The sequence below is a fragment of the Condylostylus longicornis genome, unplaced genomic scaffold (genome assembly GCF_029603195.1).
Source record: "Condylostylus longicornis isolate FDR11 unplaced genomic scaffold, ASM2960319v2 ptg000033l, whole genome shotgun sequence".
Taxonomy (NCBI): Eukaryota; Metazoa; Arthropoda; class Insecta; order Diptera; family Dolichopodidae; genus Condylostylus; species Condylostylus longicornis.
This window is the reverse complement of record NW_026578002.1, coordinates 653,583-678,340: the sequence shown is the minus strand read 5'-3', so window position 1 is coordinate 678,340 and position 24,758 is coordinate 653,583. Positions and strand designations below refer to the sequence as shown.

Below are 24,758 nucleotides of genomic sequence, written 5' to 3'. Positions count from 1 at the left end.
TACATTTTGCATTAATTAAAAAGCAATGTTTAACTTTAGTCTAATGATACAATTTTTTATAAAACTGTTTAGAAATTATCATAACTATCTATTTAGTGAAAAAGGATTTTAATGTTTAAAACATCATGTCAGGTACGGATAATAAAAAGAAAAACATTATTTAGACAAAACTGTTTGATTCTTGTTTAAGCTGCCCAAATGAAATCGGGAATTTTTGTTAAATGAGATATGCCCTTAAAATTCTTATGTATATCTTAAAAAGACTTAAGTATATTTTTGCAGTTTTCATTAAAAAGTTTTGAAATGTGTTAGACTTTTAAGTATAATTAAAATTTGTGAACGTACTATTTTTTTGCAACAGAAACTTATTAGCTTTTGTACAACTGGCAGCTTGTATAACTGTAGATTTTGTTGTTTCGATCTAAGTATGTCATTGAAAATTGATTTTGTATCAAGATTTAAGTTACAATGGAATTATCGAAAATTAATATGAATTAAACGACTAAGTATTTTTAACTGTTTCAATTATGAAAAAAAAAGCGTCAAGTTGTAGCACTAGCCTCTTTATACTATCTTTGGTTTTTTGAAAAAATATGCTGCTAAATACACTGATGAACTGAGCAAAAACGAAATCATGAAATTGGTTAGCAACATCATATCACCAGATTCAACAAATACCGTATAAATGCGAGCTGAAATTTACATAAGTTGAAATTGTAAAGATTTTTATATTTATTTTGATAAATAACTCACTGAAATTAGTAAAAGCTGACAAAGCCCATGTTGTCAAACTAACGGCTGTAGAATCTCTCGTCCTAAGAATTTCAATTAATTGTAGAACTTTACTGGTCGCACCAATTGGGGTACAAAATGGCTAGAATTCGATAAAAATAGAAACACAAAAAATTATATCTGGTACGTAATCCAAAAATTAACATTAAAGTATTTTGAAAGCGAATTTTTGAGACAAAAGTCGCTGCATGGTATTTTTATACTTAATTTGTAATGTGTGTTTTCTTTGTCAAAATTAAAATGTGAATGTTAACATTTATCCCTACAAATGTTGTATGTATGTGTATGCTTTGCATGAATAATATTTTATCTGTATTTAAGAGTACTCGTATTTAAATGGTTTTGACTAGTGCAAATCTAATTTTAGTTGAAAGAAAAACTAAAATATCGCACCTATTCGATCAAGTACTTGATGAAAACAATTTTACATATGTACCTATACTGAATATTAATTGTTGTTGTTAATAAATATTATTTTGTATAGATAAGAGAGTAAACTAAATTTTTTAAAAATAAATACTAATAAAAATATTTGAATAGACGATTAAATAAATCCATCAAATAAATAATGCTTCGCAATATAGGGTAAAAGTAAATTTTTACAAAAATTAATTGGTTTCGAAGTTGAAATATTTACTGAAAGTTAAATTTTAGCATTAGATTAAAATTTAATATAGTTTTGTAAACAAGCCTACAGGAAAACAAAAACAGTGAAATGGTTAGTCAAACTTTAAAATCGTATGGATGTGCTAAAAGTTTTTCTTTTCCTGCAACAGTATTGATTATGTGTATTAGATTCAAAACATTTGACTTGAATTGATTTGCCAAAGTTCTAATAACAAAAACAATCCAGGTATCCTTTCTGCTTAAATACCGATTGGAATTATCATCTAAATATTTTTTTCATAGGAAAGAAATAACTACAGAAAATTATTTTACATTCCTTCTGTGACAATGTTCATGGTTAGAAATTGTTTTCGAAGTGATTTATGTAGATATACTTTATTATAGACCTATAAAAATTAAAAATGTTACTAGAAGTGTTTTTAAATCTACTTGTGATTTGTGTGATATACCAATTGAAAATATTTAAATTTAAACTATTGAGTAGTGAACAATGTATAACAAAACCGTAGCTACGTATTTATAGAATCTGATTTAACATTCAATTCTATATAAACTTACCACAAGTAACGATAAAATCACTAACGGCATTAGTCTAAAGTAAACACATATTGCGTATACGACATATGCTAAAGCAGTATAATAAAATTTCTTTTCTAAAAGATTTTTATATTTAAATACTACATATATTAAAACATATTCCTGTGCGAGTAAAACTGGATATTCCATATAAGATAAAAATTGATAATCATTTGTATAATTATAAGACATCATTACGGAATAACTAAATAATTCCAAACATAATCCCAAAACACTTATTCCTGCAAAAACAAAGAATGTTAAAGCTTTTTATATTATGTATATAGATGTTGATAATTTATATTTTTTTCAATAATTTGTTTAAACCACTCATAAGCTCAAAATTGGAAAAAGATAAATAAAATAAGGGATGCAAAAAAAATATTTTTAGAATTATTAAGTGTAGTAATGATAATTAAGTATTTGGTTAATTAACTGGGTGCTCAGAATGTTTGGTCAATTAAATAAATTATTATAAAAATTTATTAATTTTTATTTTAAAGCGAATTCTATCTGCACTAGATCTACGCAAGACACAAAAGATTAAGATTTTTTTTAAATACAAGCACAGTTATTTATTATATGTAGGTAGGCAACTACATTAAAAATAGTTAACATAAATTTAAAAATACTTAAATTATGTAGTCGCATACAGTTTGTCCGAGTGCGGCACAACCAAAATGCACAAAAATGTACAATTTGCATTGGAAAAATGCTTCTCACAACACTAATGTGCACATTCCAAGAGTAACGACCACTTTAAAATATAAGGCCATTCTCATACAAAAAATAAAGCAACACTCATGATCTTTTAACAAAATAAGTCCTTAAATTAAGCTTTAAAATATTTGCAATCATAGTTGCAATCATAAACGAATGCCTATTTGCAATCATAAATGAATTTCTTCTGTTGTATGTACTGTCTATGATGCCGTTAGAGGCATTTTTCCAATGCAAATTTTACATTTTTGTGCGTTTTGGTTGAGCCGCACCCGGACGAACTTTATCCGACACTTGTATAAATAGTTTTATATATGTATGTACTTTCAGCACCTAAAATAACGATACTAATAAAGTGCAAAAACAAAAACTAGGCATTTTAGCTAGGATATGCTTTTAACATAATTTTTTAGTTATTATATACATATATTTATTTATTTTCATTTGAGTATGTACGTCCATTTACTATGCACATAGTATCTAAATTTTTATGAATTTATACTATGCACATTTAAAAATCTTACCCTGAGCAGATTTGTTTTGAAGTATTGTTTTTATTTGAGGAATTTTGACATAAACACCTATAATTTATTATAAAACAGATTATATATATATGTACATACTAGCTAGTATCATATTAATTTCAATATATTAATTTTATAATACTTACATGATGAAACTGTAATTAAACTAAGGAAATCTGCAAAAATTAGTGCAATGCCTTTGTCGAAATAGGAATCAACCATATTTAGGTTTTAAAAATATGATAAATTTTTTCTTAAAAGTTAGATATTAAAATATTAATGGCTAAAAATATGCCCTAGCCCGACCTTCAATAAAATAATACAAAGATAAGTTTGTTTTGATTTAGAAGAATTAAACATATTTTACATTATATGTGTATATGCATATGATATCTTTCCATACTATCGTATTATCATGTGTAGAGTATTGTGTGTGAAATATTTGGCAAACTAAGTGTTACCATCGAACAATCTTAGCGTTAACGTCCAAGCGAAAAATATTTCATGACATATAATTGAGTTGTGATTCTTTGTTCGAGTGCTCTTTGTTGCATTGTTAAATATGCTGGATTGAAAACTTTACATTTCATCAGTGATATTTATTCCTTTTTAGCTCAGAGATTAAATTTGGTCAAATAGAGGGTTGTCAGAGCACCAAAAATTTTGTAATCTGAGAGCTCTATCTTTAAAATAATTATAATGTAATATTTCAAATTCGAAAAACATGAGCAGTTATTGCGTTTCTTATTGTATTTAAATTTTATGTATATGACAAAATCTGAGTCTGATGAAAGTCGTATATGTAAGAACTGTGTGACATCAAACTTTGGCTGGAAATATATATTAGAAATTATTGTGTTTTTTTTATAGTCAAATGGCGACAACTAACTTTTTTGGAGTTTTGAACAGCAATCAGCTGATTTTTTATATTTTTTATTGTTTTTTTTTTGTAACAAAGGATAAGATTAAACTTGGACGAAAAGCCTGACCCTTCTCAGATAATTTTTGTTTAATATGATTGTAAACAATCATATGATTGGAGATTAAAATTCAGATTTTATCGTATATGTAAACGCACCTTATGGAAAAGCAAGGCCTGGTACTTTTAAATGTCAAATTAGTGGCTAAAGCAATTGACACGGTCACACTACCAGGTTTCGTAGTACCAAGTTAAAAAAAAAAAGAAGAAAAATTATTAAATTCTAAAGTCCCAAAAATATCAATTTTGTCGCGAGTGTGCTTTTATTTAATTAGAAGAAAAAAATAAAACATAATTAATCATGTTGCTAATAAAATGTAAATTCTAAAATATTATTGATTTTAACTCTTAAAATAAAAAAAACCTGCCAAAAACTATAAAATTTAGGTGAGATTTTTTTTTTTGAAAAAAAAAAAAAAAAGAATTGGTATGTATGTAGATACTTATAATAATTGTGTAGTAATGAAGTTATGCACTTTTTGTATGCTTAGCCCATACCTTAATGGACGATAAATTGGATTTTCGAAATAAATTGTCAATCAAAACGGAAATTAAAGTGTATTTAAAAAAATATATGCTTAAATGAAGGTTGAATTAGTTAAAAATTAAACATAGACCAAAAAAATTAATTTAAATTTTTTTTTATTTAATATGAAAATTTTCAAAACGGGGCAGGTTATATTTAAATTAGTTTAATTCTTACAAAGCACGTATAGTTAGAGTGGAATTCATTTTCCCCAAAACTGATTTGAGTACATATTGCAAATTTCTGACTCCAAATAAAATACCCACGCATTTGAATATTAAAAAAGCTAAACTTCTAATTTAATTAGAATTTAGAAATTTTAACAAATTTTTTTTATATAAAATCAAACAAAATATATCCATTTGTATGTAGATATGTACATTTGTATATTTGTACATTATGTATAAATAGATATTTGTAAAATATGATGTTCAAAGTTACAAATTATGATTAATCAAAATACAATCGTGTTTGATTTAGTGCATATAACTGAAATTTGATTAAAATATAAGTAAGAAATTAAAACGTGAAATATGTACCTACGTGTGTGTACTAGAAATCACAATCTATATCAAACTAAAGAATCACGCATTAAATTTTTACAAAAGTAGGGTATAGGTATGATGTAATTATATTTCCAAAAACTACATTTTAGAAAATGAATATTAAGAAACTTAATTTTTCCCTTACTTTAATTAAGAATTATTAAATTATTTTTAATTAGGTACCTAATTAAGTAGTACGTATGCCTAGCTGCCTAAATATTACCAATATAACAATAGCTTTAGTTTATTTTTCATTTAATTAAACTTCTGTATTTTAATAATAAAAAACATGATTGCATCCTTTGAATTCCTTCACCATAGCTAAAAATAAATCATTTGTAGTGTATAAATTGAACATGCAAAATTATTCATTTAGTTTTTGATAAGTTCCATAAAAAATTTATTTGAAATTTAATTGAAGAAAGATTAGTGTAACCATCTTAAGGAAAACCTTCCTTACTTAGGTATGTAACCACATTGATTTCAAATTTTAGGTAGGGAAAAACATTCTTGCTTTAACTCACATTAATTTTTATTCTTTTAAGAAGTGAATTCATTCAAATATGTATGTGAAATTCCATATATACATATATGTCAAAATAGAAATAGATGGGTAGGTGCCTAACTACATGTAGATAGATGGTTGAACTAACTCTTTTACATCCCTAGATTTTGTCGGTCGGCCTCCTTCTTTTAGGCGCTGAGTTATGCTGTTACTATTATTTCACGCGTTTCGTTGGTCTGGTGACTTGTTGTTCTGATTTCTAATTTGGTGTTTTACTGAGTATTTGCGAATTTCTACTTCTACTGTGTTCATGTTTAAAGCCCTATGAATAGTACCATTTCTCACGTATCAGGCGGCCTGAACTATGTTGCGTAAAACCCTGTTGTTTATAAATCAGTAATTTGTTGTGAACATTTATTTTCGAATATTTAACTTTTTAAGCGAAAGAATAATTGCTCGTTAGGTTCAACTAGTTAAAATTTAAATAAAAAAATTTAAATTTTAATTGCTTGTTTAAGATTAATGTGTTAAAGGTTGACTGTATTCAAACAAATTTCATAGTTAAGTTGAATTATGTAATTGTTAGACAACTTATAAAAAACCTTCCAAATTTGATAATTTTGCTTTGCTTTTTTTAGATATTAGACTTAAGAATTACAGGGAAGACACTTCTCTCAATTTTGTTATAATTTTTTTCTGAAATTCCTCGCGTCATTCATGTGAAAAAATTTTGCTATTTTGTTATTTTCATAATAGAACTTAAATTAATTGTAAGTTAATTATGGAAATATAATGTAGTTGTTACTAAGTATTTACTCTAATTTTAGTTTAAATAATTAAAATCACGAATGTCTATAATTGAGAAAACAATTTCATATTTATGTCGATTTTTTCCGATAAAAAAATTTTTTTGGAAGATCTTATTGGGCAACAAGAAATGTTTTATGCAATTAGATAAATTAATATGTACATACTACATAATAGTACATTTTATTCTTAAACATCACTTTTAAAATATCTACATATTATACAAAATTTCATAAAATTCCTATGATAAACGATTCAATTAAAAAGATCTATATACAGAGTTATCTAAGAGTTCATGTATTAGTATGGAAAATACAGAACTATAGATTTGGTTCTCCATTTAAAAATTTATATAGAAGAGACAATTTTGTAAAAGTGTGGAAAATAATCTAAACAATAATTTATTTTTTAGAATCCTTAGTTCATTTATGTTTAGATTTTCGATATTTTTTCTTAATTTTTTTTGGCACATGAGTTCAAACATTCAACAAAATTCCATCCCCTGCCTTTACAGTTTAATATTAATTTTATTTGACAGTCAGAAGACATGGTAACACTATTTTGTCGATATCTCCTAATTCGAAATCATTATAAAATATTTTAAATTCGTATATACCTACATACATACATATAATTATATTTAATAGTTGAACAAAATTTCCCTTAACGTTTTGTAATTTGTCTTCTTTCTTATTCTTTTAAGAACTTTTTAAAAGAGACAAAATAAAAAAAAAAAAACGGTGATGCTGTTGCATTTTTTCATTAAGGTTAAAATTTTCAAACTCAAAAATTCCCTCAGTGGGATAACACAATGTCCAGGTAAAAAATATTTTACTTTTTTTTTACATTTTTACGTACGGTATGTAGCTCACAAATAATACCGGTGTACCTTGATTTATACATATGTAGGTACAATGCGGGTCAAAAAAATAAGTATTCGACCCAAGTTCAATAATGTTAAAATGGCTGAAGTTGATCAATAAAATTTATTTAATTAATGAATCGCATTGTATCAAGTTGAATATTTTAAAGGAAGACGCCCTTTATCTTTTCTATTTGTTATGTATTTTTGTACTTTAAATGCAAGAAATTTTATTTTATTTTTTCCTTATCAAAGTCATTAAAAAAATCTTGTAACTTCTAAAAGTGTTGTAACTTCTCATCTATATTTTTGATCGTTTTTGGATGTCATATATTTTTCATTCGACTTGAATTAATTGCAATTTTGTTTTTTCAAATAATTTATGCTTTTAAATGCTTTTCGATCAGTTGGCTTGTCATTAAAAATCGTTTCAAAATTTGTAACATAAATTTTTTAAATTAATTACTAATTTTGTTTTTTGAACAAGTCACACTATTTTGGTACGGAATAGTTTGAGGAGTATAAATTTTTTTAATACCTTTACTGTAGTTACATATATGTATGTTAAGAAAAAGAATAATTTTTTTTCTCGTATTTTTCTTTTCTCATCTTTTAAAGATTGAAGATGTATCGTTGTGATTAAATATAATGTCTATTATCTAATATCAGTATACGATTTACTTTACTTTTATTGTTGTTGTTGCTTTTTTCTTTAATTTTCGTTTTGAAAAGGTGTATCAAAAAAAAAAAAAAAAAAAAAAAAAAAAAAAAAAAAAAAAATAATGAAAAACGAAATTTATGTGTGAAAAATGAATGAAACTGAAATTTCCTGTTGTGGGAAAATATTTTTTTATATTCCAACAAACAAATGTGATTATGTATGTGCATTCCTTCGTATATATATTTATACCTATATACATAATGTAGTATAATGGTTGTTATATAGTTGTACTCGTATGTAATGTATTTGGAATAACATAAGTAAGAAAGTTCTGTATATAGGACGAAAATTTATATTTTTGTAAGCCATTTACTTCAAGAATCTTTAATAATTACAAAAATTTTTTACAATTAGCAAGCGTGGGAAAATTGAATACACACACGTACATATTACAATCTCTTAAAAAAATATTCAAAATTAAAAAAAAATTCATTACTTATCATCGAATAATTTTTTCGATAATATGTAATTAATGAATAATCAAGTTCAATGAAAATTAAACTAAGTATAATAGCAGTTAGAAAAAAAATTAATGAAATAATTACAACAATTATGGAAAAAAAAAAATTTAAATAGGTATATGTATGTATTTAAAATAATAATCTTTCGACATTGAAATTATTTGAAAACTAGTTTTTGTGCAGAATTCGGCAATAATGCGTTACTTGATTATTGAAGTCCCCCCATATTTGACAAAATAAATTTTGTTTAAATAGAAGTATGCCATATAACCGCACAACTTCGTTATTATAATGAATTACTTAATTTTTTTTTGACACTTGCATAATAAGTACTATTTTCTAATTTTATACTTCTCAAATTAATAAAAAAAATTGTACCATTGTATTTAATTCTTATACTCACTAATAATAATTGAAGAATTAATTGATAATTTTTTTTTTAATTTTTAGATCATTTTGAATCAGTTGAAAGTACATTGAATTTCGTAAGATAATTCATAATATGGCCGAAAAATGTATTTCTTCATCAAATACTACAAACAATGCTGACACTCAAGTAATAAAAGCAAAAAATTATGTCAAAAAAAAAAATAGATTAGCTTCATTAGATTCAAAAACGATAACACCTCCAACAATAGGAAAAACTTCAGTAAAATTAAATTCGAAAAATTTTTCCGAATCATCAACATCAACTGATGAACTTCTAGATATTAATTCAACAATAACGTATGTAAATCAAAATATTTCTAGTACTAATTTTAATAAAGTATCAGACAAAGAAAATAATTCAGCACTTATAATTACAAATAAAAAATTACATAAAAGTTTGTCAGAAAAGTCATCAACTATAGTTAGCAAAAATAATATTCCTGAAAGTATTGAAAGTAAATTAATTAAAACTGATAAATTGGATATCGATAACAATAAAAACAGTGATTGTATTTCATCTGATTCAAATGAAGATTTGGTTATACCACTAGATTGTGTTAGCGAACTTTGTAGTGAACCAAATGATTTGAACAGCGAAACTAGTAATAATATGGGCAATATTATAAGATGTCACCATCATGATAATGTTATATTTTTGGAAACACCAGTAATAGATGATAATAATGTTTGCTTAGTTGATAATCACAATGATTTTGATTCATCGATCAAATCTTCGGTAAAACCAAAAAGATTAAGTGAAGAATTTTTATCATCAGATGATAATGATGATGGTATCATTGATGATTTATCAGCTTCGTCTTCATCTACTACTAATATAACTGCAACAACTACCGCCTCTAAAACCAATCCAACATCTAAAAAAGAAAATAGTGTCAATTCATTAAATCGTGTAAAAACTTTAAGTGAAAAGTCAAATGATACTTCAATAGTAATCCAAAATGTATTAAAAAGCAATACTCTTAAACAAAATAATAGTGATAATACAAATGATAATATTCAAAAAATAAATTCAAAACGGGTTTATAGTATGGAAGATGAAAGTACATCTTCTAGTAACATAATTGATGTAAAAGAAGAATCTCATTTAATTCTAGAACGTGAAGATGATGACGATGATGAAGTGATCGATGGTGATAGAGAAGATGTATATGAAGAAGAAATTGAGGATGATGATGCACCAACTTCGTCATCTCTATGTGATGCTAATAGTCTTGCCGGAATTCATGATGGAAACGAAAATGATGGTGTTAACGGAATAAATAGTGGAACGCTTAGCTCTGAATCCACTGTTTCTTTTTATGACAATGACGTGCAATCAATGGATGCAATTGAACGTAGAGATTTTGAACACGAGCAACGTTTGACTGGTGGAATATTAATGAGAAGCCAATCTTTAATTAATAGTGATAATAAACTAAATATGGAAATAATAAAATCTTATCATCCTCGCCATGATAGTAAAAGTAAAAAAGAAGAGATTTCCAAAAGTAATGAAAATTTTAAGGTAATTAAAAGATTTTTTTTGTTTGACATTTAATTAATTTGGTTTTATTTTAGAATTCAACGATATCAACCAATGAACATGTAACGACGCCAACAAGTAGTAGAAACTGTTCCTCTCGTGTAAATAAATCAATTACAAAACTAAACTTATCAATGACTTTGGAAGGAATCAATAAGAAACATGAAAAAATTATTGAAATGGATTCGTTACAAAAATCTACATTAAAAAAATTGCAACCCAGTACGAGTAGAACACATCATATAATAAATATATATTCGTCTACATCAGTACCATCCTCTTCGACTAGTATTAACGGTTGTAATAGTACTAATAATCAAAATCGTTTACAACTCGCCAAAAAAGTCGACTTATGTTTAGCAAACTCAAATTCAAATGATAGTCTTTCATCAGATAAGTCTTATAGTACCTCATCAAATCATTCCTTGCCAAATTTTTCCAGCAAGAAACCAAATCACAATATGTTCAAAGATAATACTGAAAATAATCCAAGCAATAATAATAAAAACAATTTCTCTATAGTAGAACCTGTCGCTGGAACAAGTCGGGGACAGAATGGTGCATTAAGTTCTACGAAATCTGACAGCGTGAAAGTAGAAAAGAAAGGAAGTGATAATAATAGTATCGATGATCTTGATTCAGAAGGAACCTCATCTTCGTCAGTGGCTATAACCGCGTCTAAAAATAGTATACTGACTGAGAAATGTCAATATTATACGAATGAATCACTTTGCAAAGTAAAAAGTTTAATAAATGCGGAACACGAAAATTATGAAATGTTAAATAGTAAATTTAAAGCTAGCAATTACAAGTCAGTTAGATTTAACAAAAGAATAAATAAACAATCTTATAACGAAAAATTAAGCGAAACAAATTCCCACAATTCAGTTCTGCCTGTTGACATCTTACAACCGGCTAACGAAAATGACGAGCAAATGGATGATAATAACGAAAATCTTCAAGAAGAAATATCGGATCATAATAACTTTGATGAAGGAATAATTGAGAATGATGACTTACTAAGTAATATACTTTTATTAGTTTAAACTGGGTTCATTCTATATTTTTCTAATTTTTTCAAGGTAATGAACAGCAGCATGAAAACGATTTTGTCGATGATGAAACTTGGGTAGATTGTGAAGAGGGCTCTGATGAAGAAATTTGTACATGTTATAATAATAACAATAACAACGAGGAAGATGATTTACCTTCAAAAGATGTTGACCTATCTAGTTACATACAAATGGTATCGTTATCAGAAGATATGTTCTTTCCAGAAAATGCAACAATGCCGACTGAATTTTCTAACTCCGCACAACATCAACGTAAACGAAAACACAATGATAGTATATTGAATAATACTTGCACTGTTACCAATTCTGAATCACCTGATAGCGCTTTTAATGAAGTTGGAAGTGGAAGGAAAAGAATGGCTCTTGATTATACATCTACACCACGTACCTCTAACATTAATAATTATTTTTCCAGTCCATCTTCAATAACGACTTCAGTCACACCCATAGTTTTAGGCTCAGAAATTCGTCGTACACCCCGCTCTATTATACCAACAAAAGATAATCCACCACCTGAGTTGCATGACTGGCTAGCGCAATTTCAAAGATGGTCTCATGCTGAACGTTTATTAGCGCTTGATCGACTAATAGAACATTGCGAGCCACAACAAGTTCGTCATATGATGAAAGTAATTGAGCCACAATTTCAACGCGATTTTATATCATTATTGCCGCGTGAGTTGGCCCTGCAAGTTCTTTCATATTTGGAACCTAAAGATTTATTGAGAGCTGCCCAAACATGCCGAAGCTGGCGTTACTTATGTGATGACAATCTTTTGTGGAAGGAAAAATGTAAAGCTGCTCAAATTACGACCGAACTCAAGCCAACTAAAAATGGGATACTAACGGGTGAAGCTCTTCCAAAACGTGGTAGAGCAGGTAATATGCCACCGATATCGTCACCGTGGAAGGCAGCATATATGCGCCAGCACATAATTGAAATGAATTGGCGAACTCGTCCAATAAGAGATCCAAAAATTTTGAAAGGCCACGATGATCATGTCATAACTTGTCTACAATTCAGCGGGAATCGTATTGTTTCTGGATCTGATGACAATACTTTAAAAGTTTGGTCAGCTGTAACTGGAAAGGTTAGTTTAAAAAATTTTGAAAAAAGAAATGAAAACAACTTTTAATTTTGTTCTAGTGCCTTCGAACTTTAGTTGGTCATACAGGAGGTGTATGGTCATCGCAAATGTCTGGCAATATAATAATTTCAGGAAGTACAGATCGTACATTAAAAGTATGGGATATGGAGACTGGACAGTGCATTCATACATTGTTGGGTCATACATCCACAGTTCGCTGCATGCATTTGCATGGGAAAAAGTAATAACTGTTTAAGAAGAAATTTTTTCTAATACTAATGTTTTTATTTTCAATTAATTTAAGAGTCGTAAGTGGATCACGAGACGCTACATTGCGTGTTTGGGACATTGAACAGGGATCATGTTTACATGTTTTAGTGGGGCATTTAGCTGCTGTTCGGTGTGTGCAATATGATGGCAAATTGATAGTATCTGGAGCATATGATTATATGGTAAAAATATGGCATCCAGAAAGGCAAGAGTGCTTGCATACTTTACAAGGGCATACAAATAGAGTATATTCGTTGCAGGTAAAATAATTTAATATGACTTTATTTTAAACGTGCTTTGTGGTAAATTATTATCCTAATTTAAATTATACATTAATGATTTAATTTATAGTTCGACGGTATTCATGTTGTTTCTGGTTCATTAGACACATCAATTCGTGTTTGGGATGCCGAGACTGGTAATCCCAAACATACTTTAATGGGTCATCAAAGTTTAACATCCGGTATGGAACTAAGACAAAATATTCTGGTTTCGGGAAACGCTGATTCGACTGTGAAAGTTTGGGATATCACAACTGGACAATGTCTTCAGACTTTGTCAGGTAGTTCTCACATTCATAATTATCAAATGCATTTACGATATTTTTTGCGAATTAAAATTGGGTCGATCTTCTTTAATAATATGTATTTTTAATTTTAAGGTCCTAACAAGCATCAATCTGCAGTTACTTGTCTACAATTTAATTCGCGTTTTGTCATAACCAGTTCAGATGATGGAACCGTAAAGTTATGGGATGTTAAAACTGGTGAATTTATTAGGAATTTAGTAGCTTTAGAATCTGGTGGATCTGGCGGTGTTGTTTGGAGAATTAGGTATGTGTATATTTTACAAGTATATATGTACTTTACATAACTTTCGAAAATTTGAAAATCTATCAATTATTGGTATGTTAAACTATTTATTTAGTGAACTTACGTGTAACAGCACATCCAAAATTTTGAAATTTTTACATTAGAATAATTTTCCTTGTTTATTTTTATTTCTCTATGATTTTGAAAATTGAAAACTCATATTTATCTATTTTTTTTTTAGAGCAAATGATACAAAGCTGATTTGTGCAGTCGGTTCACGAAATGGAACAGAAGAAACAAAGCTTATGGTTTTAGATTTTGATGTTGAGGGAGCCTGTGTTAAATGCTCATAAATAGAAATAATAAAATTAATATTCTAATAAGTAATAGAAAGGTAAATAAATAACTTCAAAAAGTATAAAAAAATTAATTATAAATTAGAGACTTAAAAAATTATTTATGTAAGACATAATTCGACGTAACCCAAAAATATATACAATTTAAATACATATTCAAAAAGATAAAAAATGATGTATGTACATACATTTATTTGAGAAACATGTGAGGATAAAATATGAGCTGTAATAAACACAATTGCGAATTTGTCTTTAATCATGTTCATTACTTAGTTTATAATAATTTTATTATTAAAATGTTGAGAGATTTTTGATTCTTTAGTTCTTTATTCGAAAATTAAATTAACTAATATTTAGTATTTCTGTTCATAAAAGTGTGCAAAAAATTTGAAGCTCAATAGTTCTATTACTATAGTAGCTGTAAAGTTTCTGTGTTTATCACAGCTCATAAATTCCGTATTTTATATACATACATGTTATGTATGTATGTATATAATAATTTCTTTTCTTAATATCATACTCAAATCAATATTTTTAAAATAATTAAAAAAAAACTCTTTATTTTGATTTTTTTTAAATAATATGTTAAAAAAAAGTCATTAAAATTTACTTTCATAATAATAAACAATATTCTTTTTTTTATAATATTAAATATTTAAACAAAAAGTAAGTTAAGTTTTAATATTTTTCTAAAATAATTTTTGTCCAATAAAAAAAAGGTAGTTTCTAGTAAAATGACAAATTTTTACTTTTTTTTTGTTACATTTATATCAACAATACGTAATTAATTAAATAGGTTTATTTAAATCTATTTTGAATTGCAAAAATACATACATATATATCTCTTTTCGAACACATTAAAAATTATATAAAACCTATACATTGTAGTATGTTTAAATAAAATTTATAATTTTTGCCAAAAGTAATATAGAGAAAAATTGCTAGTTAAATTAATACATATTTGAAGTCAAAAACCACAAAAAGTTTAATAAAGAGCTTATGTCATTAAAGTTATATTGTGGGCAGAAAATTTGTTGTAACATAGAAGCTACAGGAAATAAAAATTAAATTTACTTTACTTCTCTATGTACACACCACATATTTCATTTGTATTACAAGTTTATAAAACTTATAAGAATATTTTTTATTTAGAAAAAGTTATAAATTTTTAAATGCATGCTTGAAAAAATTTTGAACAAATGTTAATTTATATTTGTTCCATTAGCATTTGAAACTTATTTCCCAAATTGTAAATTCTAAATAAACAATTTAGGTTCTTCATTTAAAAAGTTACCAAATAATAAATGGAAATAACGAAAACGGTACGCGGAAATAAAAAGTATATATGATTATGTGAAAATATGACTTGTGGGAATGAATGGCCCTTATTTAAAAATAAAAAAAAATTATAAATATATTATACAATATTTTTTGTTCAGCTTTATAAGAAATTTGCAATTTGAAGACATAGTAAAATAATGTATCTTATTTTTACTAATAGCATTAAGTTAGAATATTAATAAATACAACCAGTAATTCAATAAATAAAAATCAAGTAGCCGAAATAGGTAAAAAACAAATAAAAACGTGCAGAAAACAAAATAAATTAAATATTTTTGTTTACTTCCGCTTATTTTTCATCAAAACTACCCGACATTAAGCGACATTTAATGAATAAACTTTGATTAAAATAACTTAAAAAAAGAAAACCTGCTATAAAAATTGATAGTTTTTTTTTTTTTTACATATAACAATAATAATTTTATCATACAGAATGAAAAATAATATTCAGGTGTTTTGTTAACGTTGCTTTTTTTCTTATGTTTTATTATTCTCGTTTTGTTTTTTAAAGAAATTTATAAGTTTGCCTCAACTAACATTAAAAAGGTGTAAAAATTTTACAATAAAATTAATAATTTTTCTTTCCTATATAAATTATTATTTAAAAACTATGAATCATGATATTTAGTTAAGTTTTTATTAATAATAATTTGATTCCTTATTTTGCATTGCAAATTTTCGGTACTTAGTCTTTTTTATTTCACGCATAAATTTAAAAGAGTATTCTTGTAAACATTTTGATTCAAAAGTGAATCCAGATATTTTTTTGAATAATTTATAAAATTTGGATTTTTAATGTCGTAAATTTTTTTATTTATCGTATTTTAAATATCGTTCAATCGTTGAAAAAGAAAAATATCAAAATTATTGTGGGAATGTTTATTTTTTCGCCCAAAATTTATAACATAACATAAACAACACTGACTTGATTAATGTTATTATATTGTGATAGATGACATTTGATTATTGTTTACGCAAATATATTACAAATGAGTAAATAATTTTGTTTTGTAGAGAAATGTTATAATTACAAAAATTTTATATATAATATCATTTAAGAGAATTAGCAATTTCCAATTTTTCATTTGTCAAAGTATGCATCTTCGATATAGAATTTGATTTGATTCCTAATACTAAATTAAGGTCTTTGGTTATTAATAATACTTTATTTCATGATTCTTATTTAAATGGCCATATTTATGAAACAAACTTTTTTTTTTATATTTTAACTGACGTCTGTCATATTTTTTAAATCATACTTTATTATCAATATAATTATCAAATTCAGGTAATGAATTATGTAATTTAAGGGCAGCTATAATAATATCTCAATTTAAATCTATAATAACAATAGCATTAAATTATTAGAATTTAATATTTTGTAAAATAAATTTATATTGAAAATTTGTTTTTAAAATTAATACCATTCATCATAATCAAATTAAATTCGTGGCTTAAAATTTTTGTATTTTTAAAATCAAAATTGTGGTTATCATTATTAAAAAATATGCAGCTTCAAATTTTTTTCTTATCATATAACTATGTAGTTCATTTAATTTTTCGTTTTGTTGAGATTTTATTGTAAAATTACACTTAATTGAAATTTATTGAAATTTATCTTTTACTCTTTCATTGTTTACTTTTTATCTAAAGTATCTAAAGTAATTATTATTTACTATTAAGTATTATACTTGTTATTGCGTTCAATATTATATTTATTTTTTTTTGTTATCCTGAGGAAGTTTAAGAAATATGAAGGATCATGGACTGAAATACAGACAAGTTTGTTTCATTTATCTTAACCAGAAATATTAATAAATTTTATATTTTTAAAATATTGGTTTCTATTCGCGATTCATTCAGTATTCAAACAAACAAACAGGAAAAACTTACGAAAGAGATAACTTTGTAATTAATTTTATATATTTTTTGAAGGCTTTAATCTTTTTTTGAGTTTATATAGCTATTTTGAGTTAAATTATATATAATTAAATTATACCCACGACAGACCAGTGAAAAATTCACATTTTAAAACCAATTTCACAAAGCAATTCTATCAAAAATACTTTATTAAAATTTGTTGTAATTTTTCGGTTTTTTAAATGCATGAAAATTTGTAATCTAAATCTACTTTTTTCTTTTATTTTTCATTTTATACACATATAAATTTACTTTCATTCGTATAAAATTGTACATTTAGAATGTACAATTATTAAATATATATATACAACATTAGAAATAAAATGAAAATATTGAAATAACAATTGCATATTATTGAAATTAACATTATTTTTTACGGAAAAAGTATTATGTAATCAAATTAATATTTCGTAATACATAAAGGAAAAAGGGTTTAAATTTAAAAATTAAGTTCAAATTTGTTTTTATTTAGAGATTCATTATGCGCCACGTTATTGCCATAAATATTAGAAACAAATAAAAAATATAAAAAATAATAAATTGAAGGTAATTATTTTAAATATAGGAATATGTAGTTTAAAAAAAAAATAATTAAACTAGAGTTAATTAGAAGATAAGAAATTTAAAATAGTAACTTAAGTGGTAAATCAAATATTTTATTATAGACTGAATATTATATTTTAATTTAAGTTCAGTTATAAGCTTACAATACAAAATAAAGAAATTATTAAAAAAAAATTCATTTTCCAAAAAAAAAAGAAAGAGTAAAGTAAAAATGACAAACCATAAAAAAATTTCTAATGATTTATTAAAGTTAAAATAAAAAATATTTAGTCAATTAAAACAAAGTTAATTTTTTATTATACATATGTATTTTTTTCAACTGTTTTAAGTAATTAAATTTCAAATTATTTTATTTTTTTTTTTTTTTGAATACCCTTATTATTGTAACATAAATATTATTCGTTATCCAAAAATACTCTGATATTTTTTTCTAAATAAATTTTTAAAACTTAAAAATTAAATATCTATAAAATGTGCATGGTCTATTTGACCAGAGTAACCCATTTTCAACTGTTAATAAAATACAAATCAGGTTAAATTAATCAAACACAAAATTAATTCAACTATTTTCTCATAAAAGACGCATACAAATTTCAGACAAGCTATCTATATATTGGTAAATATTTTATGGAATCTTTAACATTATTTCGTTTTAAAACTTTTATCACAAATTAACCTCAACATTTTAATATTATTATTGTTGTTATTTGAAATTTACAGACATTATTAGCTTATGCATAATTTTTTGTTTTCTTAAAGATTTCGGGACAAAAATATCATGTATTTTCTTTATTTTTAATTGATAAACACAAAGTGTTTGAATTATTTTTGTTGTAACATACCAGCTTTTTATTTATGCAAAAAATTTATACATTAAATAAAAATTTGTATTATGTATAAACACAATTCGTAAATGATGTATACAATATTACAAAAACAAAAATTGTTTTTAGTATATTTATATGTTATGTATATGAAATACTAAGAAACAAAAAACTAAAAACAAATTATTTAAATTAAGAAAAAAAAAAAAACTAATGTAATCACGTAATATTTTTTTAAAATATTAACAAAAAATAAAAAGTCTAGTAATTTAACACAAATTTCATTAGAAAATTAAGTTGCATTGATTAAATGCTGAGATTTATAAAATTAATAAAATTGTAGTTTTATTTTACAAAGCTTTTTCAATATTACGAAAATATAAAAAAATAAATCAAGTTTAATGCTTCATTTCTTTGGTTATCTTAAGTACAATTCACATTTAATTCGATAGGCTTTCCTATGCACAAATGTTTACAAAGATTCAAATCTAAAGTTTTTGAAAAAGACCATGCAACACCCCATCTAGTAGTATTTCCTTGACAAAATTCGGTTTGCAAAATATTTTCAACATTTTTGGTTCGTAAAAATTGTAGAACTTCAAAAACACTTTTTTTGTGACCAAGTAAAGAAGAATATATTCTGAAAAACAAAGTAAATAGTATGATTTTCTTTTGTTTTTGCTGTTTTTTTTTAAACAAGCTTACAATATTTTATCTTTATAAACTAAACTTTCACATATAATTTTCTTTACAAAAGCTACTTCCCCTCCATCACAAACCAATTCTGCAAATTTCCCCGTTGCTTCATTCCTTGGTGCCTTTCGCTTGCGATATTGTCTATTTTGAGGTAAATTATCTTGATGTTCATAAAATGGTGGATTACACATACAGAATGTAAACTTCCTTGTCATATTTTGCTCTAATTCAAATAAATCTTTAAATATAACATCATTCATCTGTTGAAATATGTATACTAGTTCTTCTAAATTATTTTTTTTTATATTTAAAGTCGCAAAATCAACATTTTCTTGATCTGCTTCTAAGCCTATCATTTTCCAATAATTTTTTCTTGCTGCGAGAATTGAGTAGATTGCAGCTCCTCCACAACCTAAAATAGTTTGCCAAGTACATTATTAACATCCATAGTTCATAAAGCTAAATTCAATAATAATATTAATAATTTGTACATGTCCCATTAGTCGGTTTGCTACAGGTAATTTGTTAATAGAATTACATTTATGTAGTTTTATCTATTATAGAAAAAATGAATAAATAATTTGTGAAAACTTGCCAATATCTATTCCTTCAACTTTTGTTAAGTTAAAAAAGTTTATTAAATCTTCCATCCACAATATATAATTTAATCTGAGAGGAATGGTTGGAATTAAAGACTTTTCAGGAAACTCAATGTCAAGTTGAAAATCTTTTAGGAGCAGAGTTTTTGATAATTGCTTTAAAGCTTCAGGATTTTTTAAATTTACCGATACTTTACCATTTAGTTCCTGAAATAATGAATCTCTCTATGAAAAATTTCAATTTACTGAAAGTACTTACAAGTTTAGATACTGCTCGAAAATTCGGATATTTAATAGCCAATTCAACATAATCCGGTGGATCTTTGTAAATATTTCTTGGATGCATATATAAATTTCTTGACATTGTGATTTGTACAGGATAAATAATAATGTTTTTATTTTGCTCACTCCTACAGTCACTCTAATTCTTTTGTAATATTGCGTTTTTTTATAAAAGTTTAAACATACATATTTGAATTAAAATAAGTATTGTGTGTGTTTGTATGTTGTTCATTCTCAATCCATCTGTTTTGTTTAGTAAATATATTTTAAATCATTTCTTTATATTGATAATTAATTGTCAAAATCATATGACTAATGAGATTATATTTTTATCATGCCCATAAATAATTTCTTGGCATAGCATGATAAAAATACAGGGTTGGACCTGTACACTATTTCTTAGTTTAAAAAAAATTCTACAAAAATTTTTCATCTATTTTTGTAGAAAAGACAGCGAAAAAACATTCATGTTCTATTTTTCCTTTTGCTTTTTTAAAAACGGAGTTTCTTAGCCATATCCATTTAATTTTTTCTTATTTCAATTCAAATCCTTTATTTTTTTTTAAATCGCTCTCAAAATTTTTTTATGTTGGCAGCCTTGATAGGCTTTTGAATGAACGTGCAGGTATTCATTTCATATGTTTCTTATATTTATTGACGGCAAAATGACATTATGTCAAATTGTGAATGTAAACTAGCTTAAGGATTGTTTATATTGTTTTAATTATAGAACTGTGCGAGAAAACAGTGTTTTAATTGTTATGTAAAATTAAAACAAAATGAATGCAGTAATTTCACTTTGCCATTTCTGCGAGACTCATGGACCTTCTTCAATTTTATGCACACAATCTTTAAAAGAGACAAAAGTTGAAGACATAAATTTTGATTTAACTCAGTCGTCAAATAAATTGTGCCCTGCATGTAACTCAATAGAATCTACTGTAATGCTAAGTCGAGATGAAAATGCAGGAATTTCTTATTTAAGTACCCAAGGACCAATATTTCCAGAACTTTACGGTCTTATAAAACAGGCTTCAGTTCGAAGCTTAAGCTGTGAGATAAGTTCTAAGAAGGATGGAGGGTTCGTTTTTTTTGGAGATGCACTTAACGGACATATATTAAGTCACACATTTCATGTCAGCGATCTTCAAGTAAAATGTTGTAATATCAAAAAATTTATATAAAATTTTATTTTCCGCAGGCTAGGGGATTTTATCAACTCTTTTCAATAGTTATTATTATGAAGGACAAATATTACTTATTAAACATGAAACCATTTCTAGCTAAGCATATAACTGTAAGTATCTAAATGTATACATTAGAAGTACACAAAGTACATTAGAATATTTTGTTTTTAGAATATTTCATCTGAGATTCAGACCCTAGCTAAAGGAGTTCGTAACGAGGAAAAAGCTAAATCCTCGCCAATTCAACGACGAATATCAAGTGGTGGTCAAATAATTTCAACTACACACAGATCTTTAATAGATTTAACGGGGGAAAGTAACATATTTAAAATAATTCATTCTCATTTCACATGGATATTATTAGCTGGGTCAAAATATTTAACGGAACATATCGGGTTTGAAAATTTCAGTAAGCTCAACTTGAAAACTCACACGTTAAATATTTGTAACTCATTGTGGAAAAAAGCATCTAATATTAGTAGTATTTCTATTGATCATCAAAATGACAATAATTCTGAAAAATATATAAGGCAGCTTAGTGAATTATTAGGAAGTAATTTTATTAAGGCTTCTTATTGTGTTTTGATTGGAATAAATGTATACTACTTTTTTCTTGAAATTATAAAACTTAACAGCATATTAATATCAGATTTTAGTTCGAGGATCATCAGACCAGACCAAGTTTATAGTGGAAACTCTAAAAAGCCTATTACCTCAAGTCATGGGTAAAAATATTGTGTTTGATACTAGTGTTTCAACTACTAGTCCGGAAAATTATAAGATTTTTAGAATTCAACCTGGAGAACGGCTTCCTGTGCTTTCTTCTTCAACATTTTACATAGAGTTTTCAGAAACTCAAAATAACGCTGTTGTTGTTAAATGGCTAGGGGAAATACCCGTTAAAAGTATCTTTAATTTTTATTTTAACTGAAACTTCACTTAGTTTTTGTTTCGTAGTGCCAACTTTACTTGTTCAAATAGTAAAAGCTGTTAATGAGCCCTTGTTTACAGATTTGGTTTTAAGTAAAAGATTAAAAGTACTGATAGAAGAGTGGAAAAAGTATGAATACTTACAATTCAAAAATTTAGAAAAATTAAATCTAAAGAAATATCTTTCTTTTTAGCAAAGTAATATATATATCCAAAATAAAATCTTCTACAGATATCGCAAAATTTAAGAAGATTTTGGGAATACTTCCACAGGACCAATTATTGATAAATTACTGGAGCCAATACCTAAGATGAAAATTCCTGGATGGTATCAATTGCATTTATGAATGCGAAGTTGTAAATTAAAATCAAATATTATGAATTTAGCCATGTTATCTATTTATAGAAACTCCAATAAAAATTATGTAGGCAACTACCTACCATTCAAAACATAAAATTTCACTTTAAAGTTTTTTATTGGTTTTTAATAGCTATTTATATTTTTTATATAAGCATTTATTTTTTATAGCCACAGCTTGAACGACGACCGCGAGCTCTTTCAAATTTACGTCCTTTTGATCTAACGTAAGGTCTTGAGTGTGAATGGGGAACTCCTGGGGCTTTTCCAAAATGTCTGCACGATTCTCTCGCAGTACGTTTTCCTTGCATTAATAAAGTTTTCTTGCCTGTCGGTGATTTCAATGCGAGTTGATCGAATGTAAGAATTTTACCACCTGCATTTAAGATGCGTTCACGAGCTTTCTGTGTAACATGTAAAGCGCATACTGTCATCTTAGGTACTTTTAAAAGACGGACATCATCAGTAACGGTGCCTACTATTACGCAAGTAACATCCTCTTGACCACTTTTTTTATAAAAACGAGCAACACGCTGTAGTGACATAGGTGGCCTATTTGTTTTGCTCATAAACAAACGCTTCAATATTATACGATTAAATTTTTTGTTGGTGCGACGCTGCAAGAAGCGGTACAACTAAAAAAAAAAAAAATATGTTTAAATTATATGATCTGTGTACCATATTTTATTTACTTACTTTCACCAACAATCTCAAATAAACATCTTGGGATTTTGGTTCTGTCCTACGAACCTTCCTATCGTATTTGTGGCAAATATCTATACCCTAAAAGGAAAAAAGACTATTAAGTTTGAATTTTCCATTTTCATTTAACTTGAATTTGGTTGCATTTTTCTGATGTTTTAATATAATATTTAAGTAATGCAAAAATTATATATCTTACCATTTTGACAACAAAATTAAGAAAGGAAGTGCCAATGACAATCCAAACCAAATATACGTATTTAAAATGTCAAAAAAATTCCGGCAAAACTGCGTTACTTTGACAATCAAAACGCAACTCCATTGCGTATAAAAACTTAATCTAGATGATTGTGTTTACATAAGTACGCTTGAAGCTCATTAATATTTTTCACTCCAAAACTTTACTCATTTCTAAACGAGTATTTCTATTGGGCGTTTTCGTTTTTAAATTTAATTTTCGTATTTAATTTCTTATACTTTTGAATCTGATCAGATTCAGAGTTTTCGATTTGCTCTGATTAAATGAAAATATTTCTAATCTCGTAATCTCGTAATCTGAGAACTAAAATTTCAAAAATGACTTATTCTGTCATTCTTCTTGAATCGCTTTCAAATTTGTTTTAAAAGGACGCATTGGAGAAGATTCTGATTTATCAAAAATAGATTCTATGATTATGTAATTTCTAATTAATTTGTTTATAATAGAAATAGGTTCAATTATGCTTCTATTCCGTTTACAAAATTTATGTCAAAAGTGTGTGAAGTAAACATCCTTGTTTTATACGATTTTTCTGTTTTTCCTGTAATAATAATTAAGTAATTATTGGTTAATTTATTTCGAACTCATATTTTGTTTGGAGTTTTAAGAAAGAATGGAAAAACTTTATGTTAGCATCCTTTTTGTTGAGTTCTTGCTTCTGTCTTTAAAAAGAATACATATTTCCTTTTGAAGACAGAATTTTATCTACTTGTAGATGTTTCCACATTAACTCATTAAGGTTTTATTCTGTATTTTTGTTTTGTTTCTGATTTTTGCGTAAAGAACAAATGTTTATGAAACAAAAATTCACAAAAAGAAGATAAGTGCAACAACCCAGTTGTCATTACTTCAATGTTTTGACTTTTTGAGAAATATTCGG

At 26.0% G+C, this 24,758-nt stretch overlaps 5 protein-coding genes across 5 annotated transcripts; 2 read left to right on the top strand and 3 right to left on the bottom strand.

Moving 5' to 3' along the window:
- Positions 1–29: 29 nt before the first annotated feature.
- On the bottom strand, positions 30–3,624 carry LOC129608587 (solute carrier family 66 member 3). The gene is made up of 6 exons (XM_055520202.1): positions 3,607–3,624; positions 3,386–3,545; positions 3,240–3,296; positions 1,978–2,237; positions 754–874; positions 30–692 (listed from the first exon to the last, which is right to left on the bottom strand). Exons 2-6 carry the CDS (start codon positions 3,459–3,461, stop codon positions 565–567), a joined length of 642 nt encoding a protein of 213 aa, XP_055376177.1. The 5' UTR covers positions 3,462–3,545; positions 3,607–3,624; the 3' UTR covers positions 30–564.
- A 786-nt stretch (positions 3,625–4,410) lies between these two features.
- Positions 4,411–14,789, top strand: LOC129608648 (F-box/WD repeat-containing protein 7). Its single transcript, XM_055520303.1, has 9 exons — positions 4,411–4,605; positions 9,096–10,599; positions 10,653–11,640; positions 11,700–12,781; positions 12,838–13,019; positions 13,083–13,308; positions 13,400–13,610; positions 13,710–13,881; positions 14,102–14,789. The coding sequence occupies exons 2-9, from the start codon at positions 9,148–9,150 to the stop codon at positions 14,211–14,213; spliced, it is 4,425 nt and encodes a 1,474-aa protein (XP_055376278.1). The 5' UTR covers positions 4,411–4,605; positions 9,096–9,147; the 3' UTR covers positions 14,214–14,789.
- A 3,029-nt stretch (positions 14,790–17,818) lies between these two features.
- LOC129608647 (U6 small nuclear RNA (adenine-(43)-N(6))-methyltransferase) lies at positions 17,819–20,690 on the bottom strand. The gene is made up of 4 exons (XM_055520302.1): positions 20,420–20,690; positions 20,157–20,367; positions 19,571–19,973; positions 17,819–19,505 (listed from the first exon to the last, which is right to left on the bottom strand). Exons 1-4 carry the CDS (start codon positions 20,522–20,524, stop codon positions 19,289–19,291), a joined length of 936 nt encoding a protein of 311 aa, XP_055376277.1. The 5' UTR covers positions 20,525–20,690; the 3' UTR covers positions 17,819–19,288.
- Positions 20,691–21,113: 423 nt separating this feature from the next.
- On the top strand, positions 21,114–23,029 carry LOC129608596 (folliculin). The gene is made up of 6 exons (XM_055520216.1): positions 21,114–21,593; positions 21,644–21,739; positions 21,801–22,226; positions 22,279–22,534; positions 22,587–22,689; positions 22,754–23,029. Exons 1-6 carry the CDS (start codon positions 21,222–21,224, stop codon positions 22,872–22,874), a joined length of 1,374 nt encoding a protein of 457 aa, XP_055376191.1. The 5' UTR covers positions 21,114–21,221; the 3' UTR covers positions 22,875–23,029.
- On the bottom strand, positions 22,935–23,853 carry LOC129608597 (60S ribosomal protein L18). The gene is made up of 3 exons (XM_055520217.1): positions 23,819–23,853; positions 23,614–23,700; positions 22,935–23,552 (listed from the first exon to the last, which is right to left on the bottom strand). Exons 1-3 carry the CDS (start codon positions 23,819–23,821, stop codon positions 23,076–23,078), a joined length of 567 nt encoding a protein of 188 aa, XP_055376192.1. The 5' UTR covers positions 23,822–23,853; the 3' UTR covers positions 22,935–23,075.
- Positions 23,854–24,758: the final 905 nt, after the last annotated feature.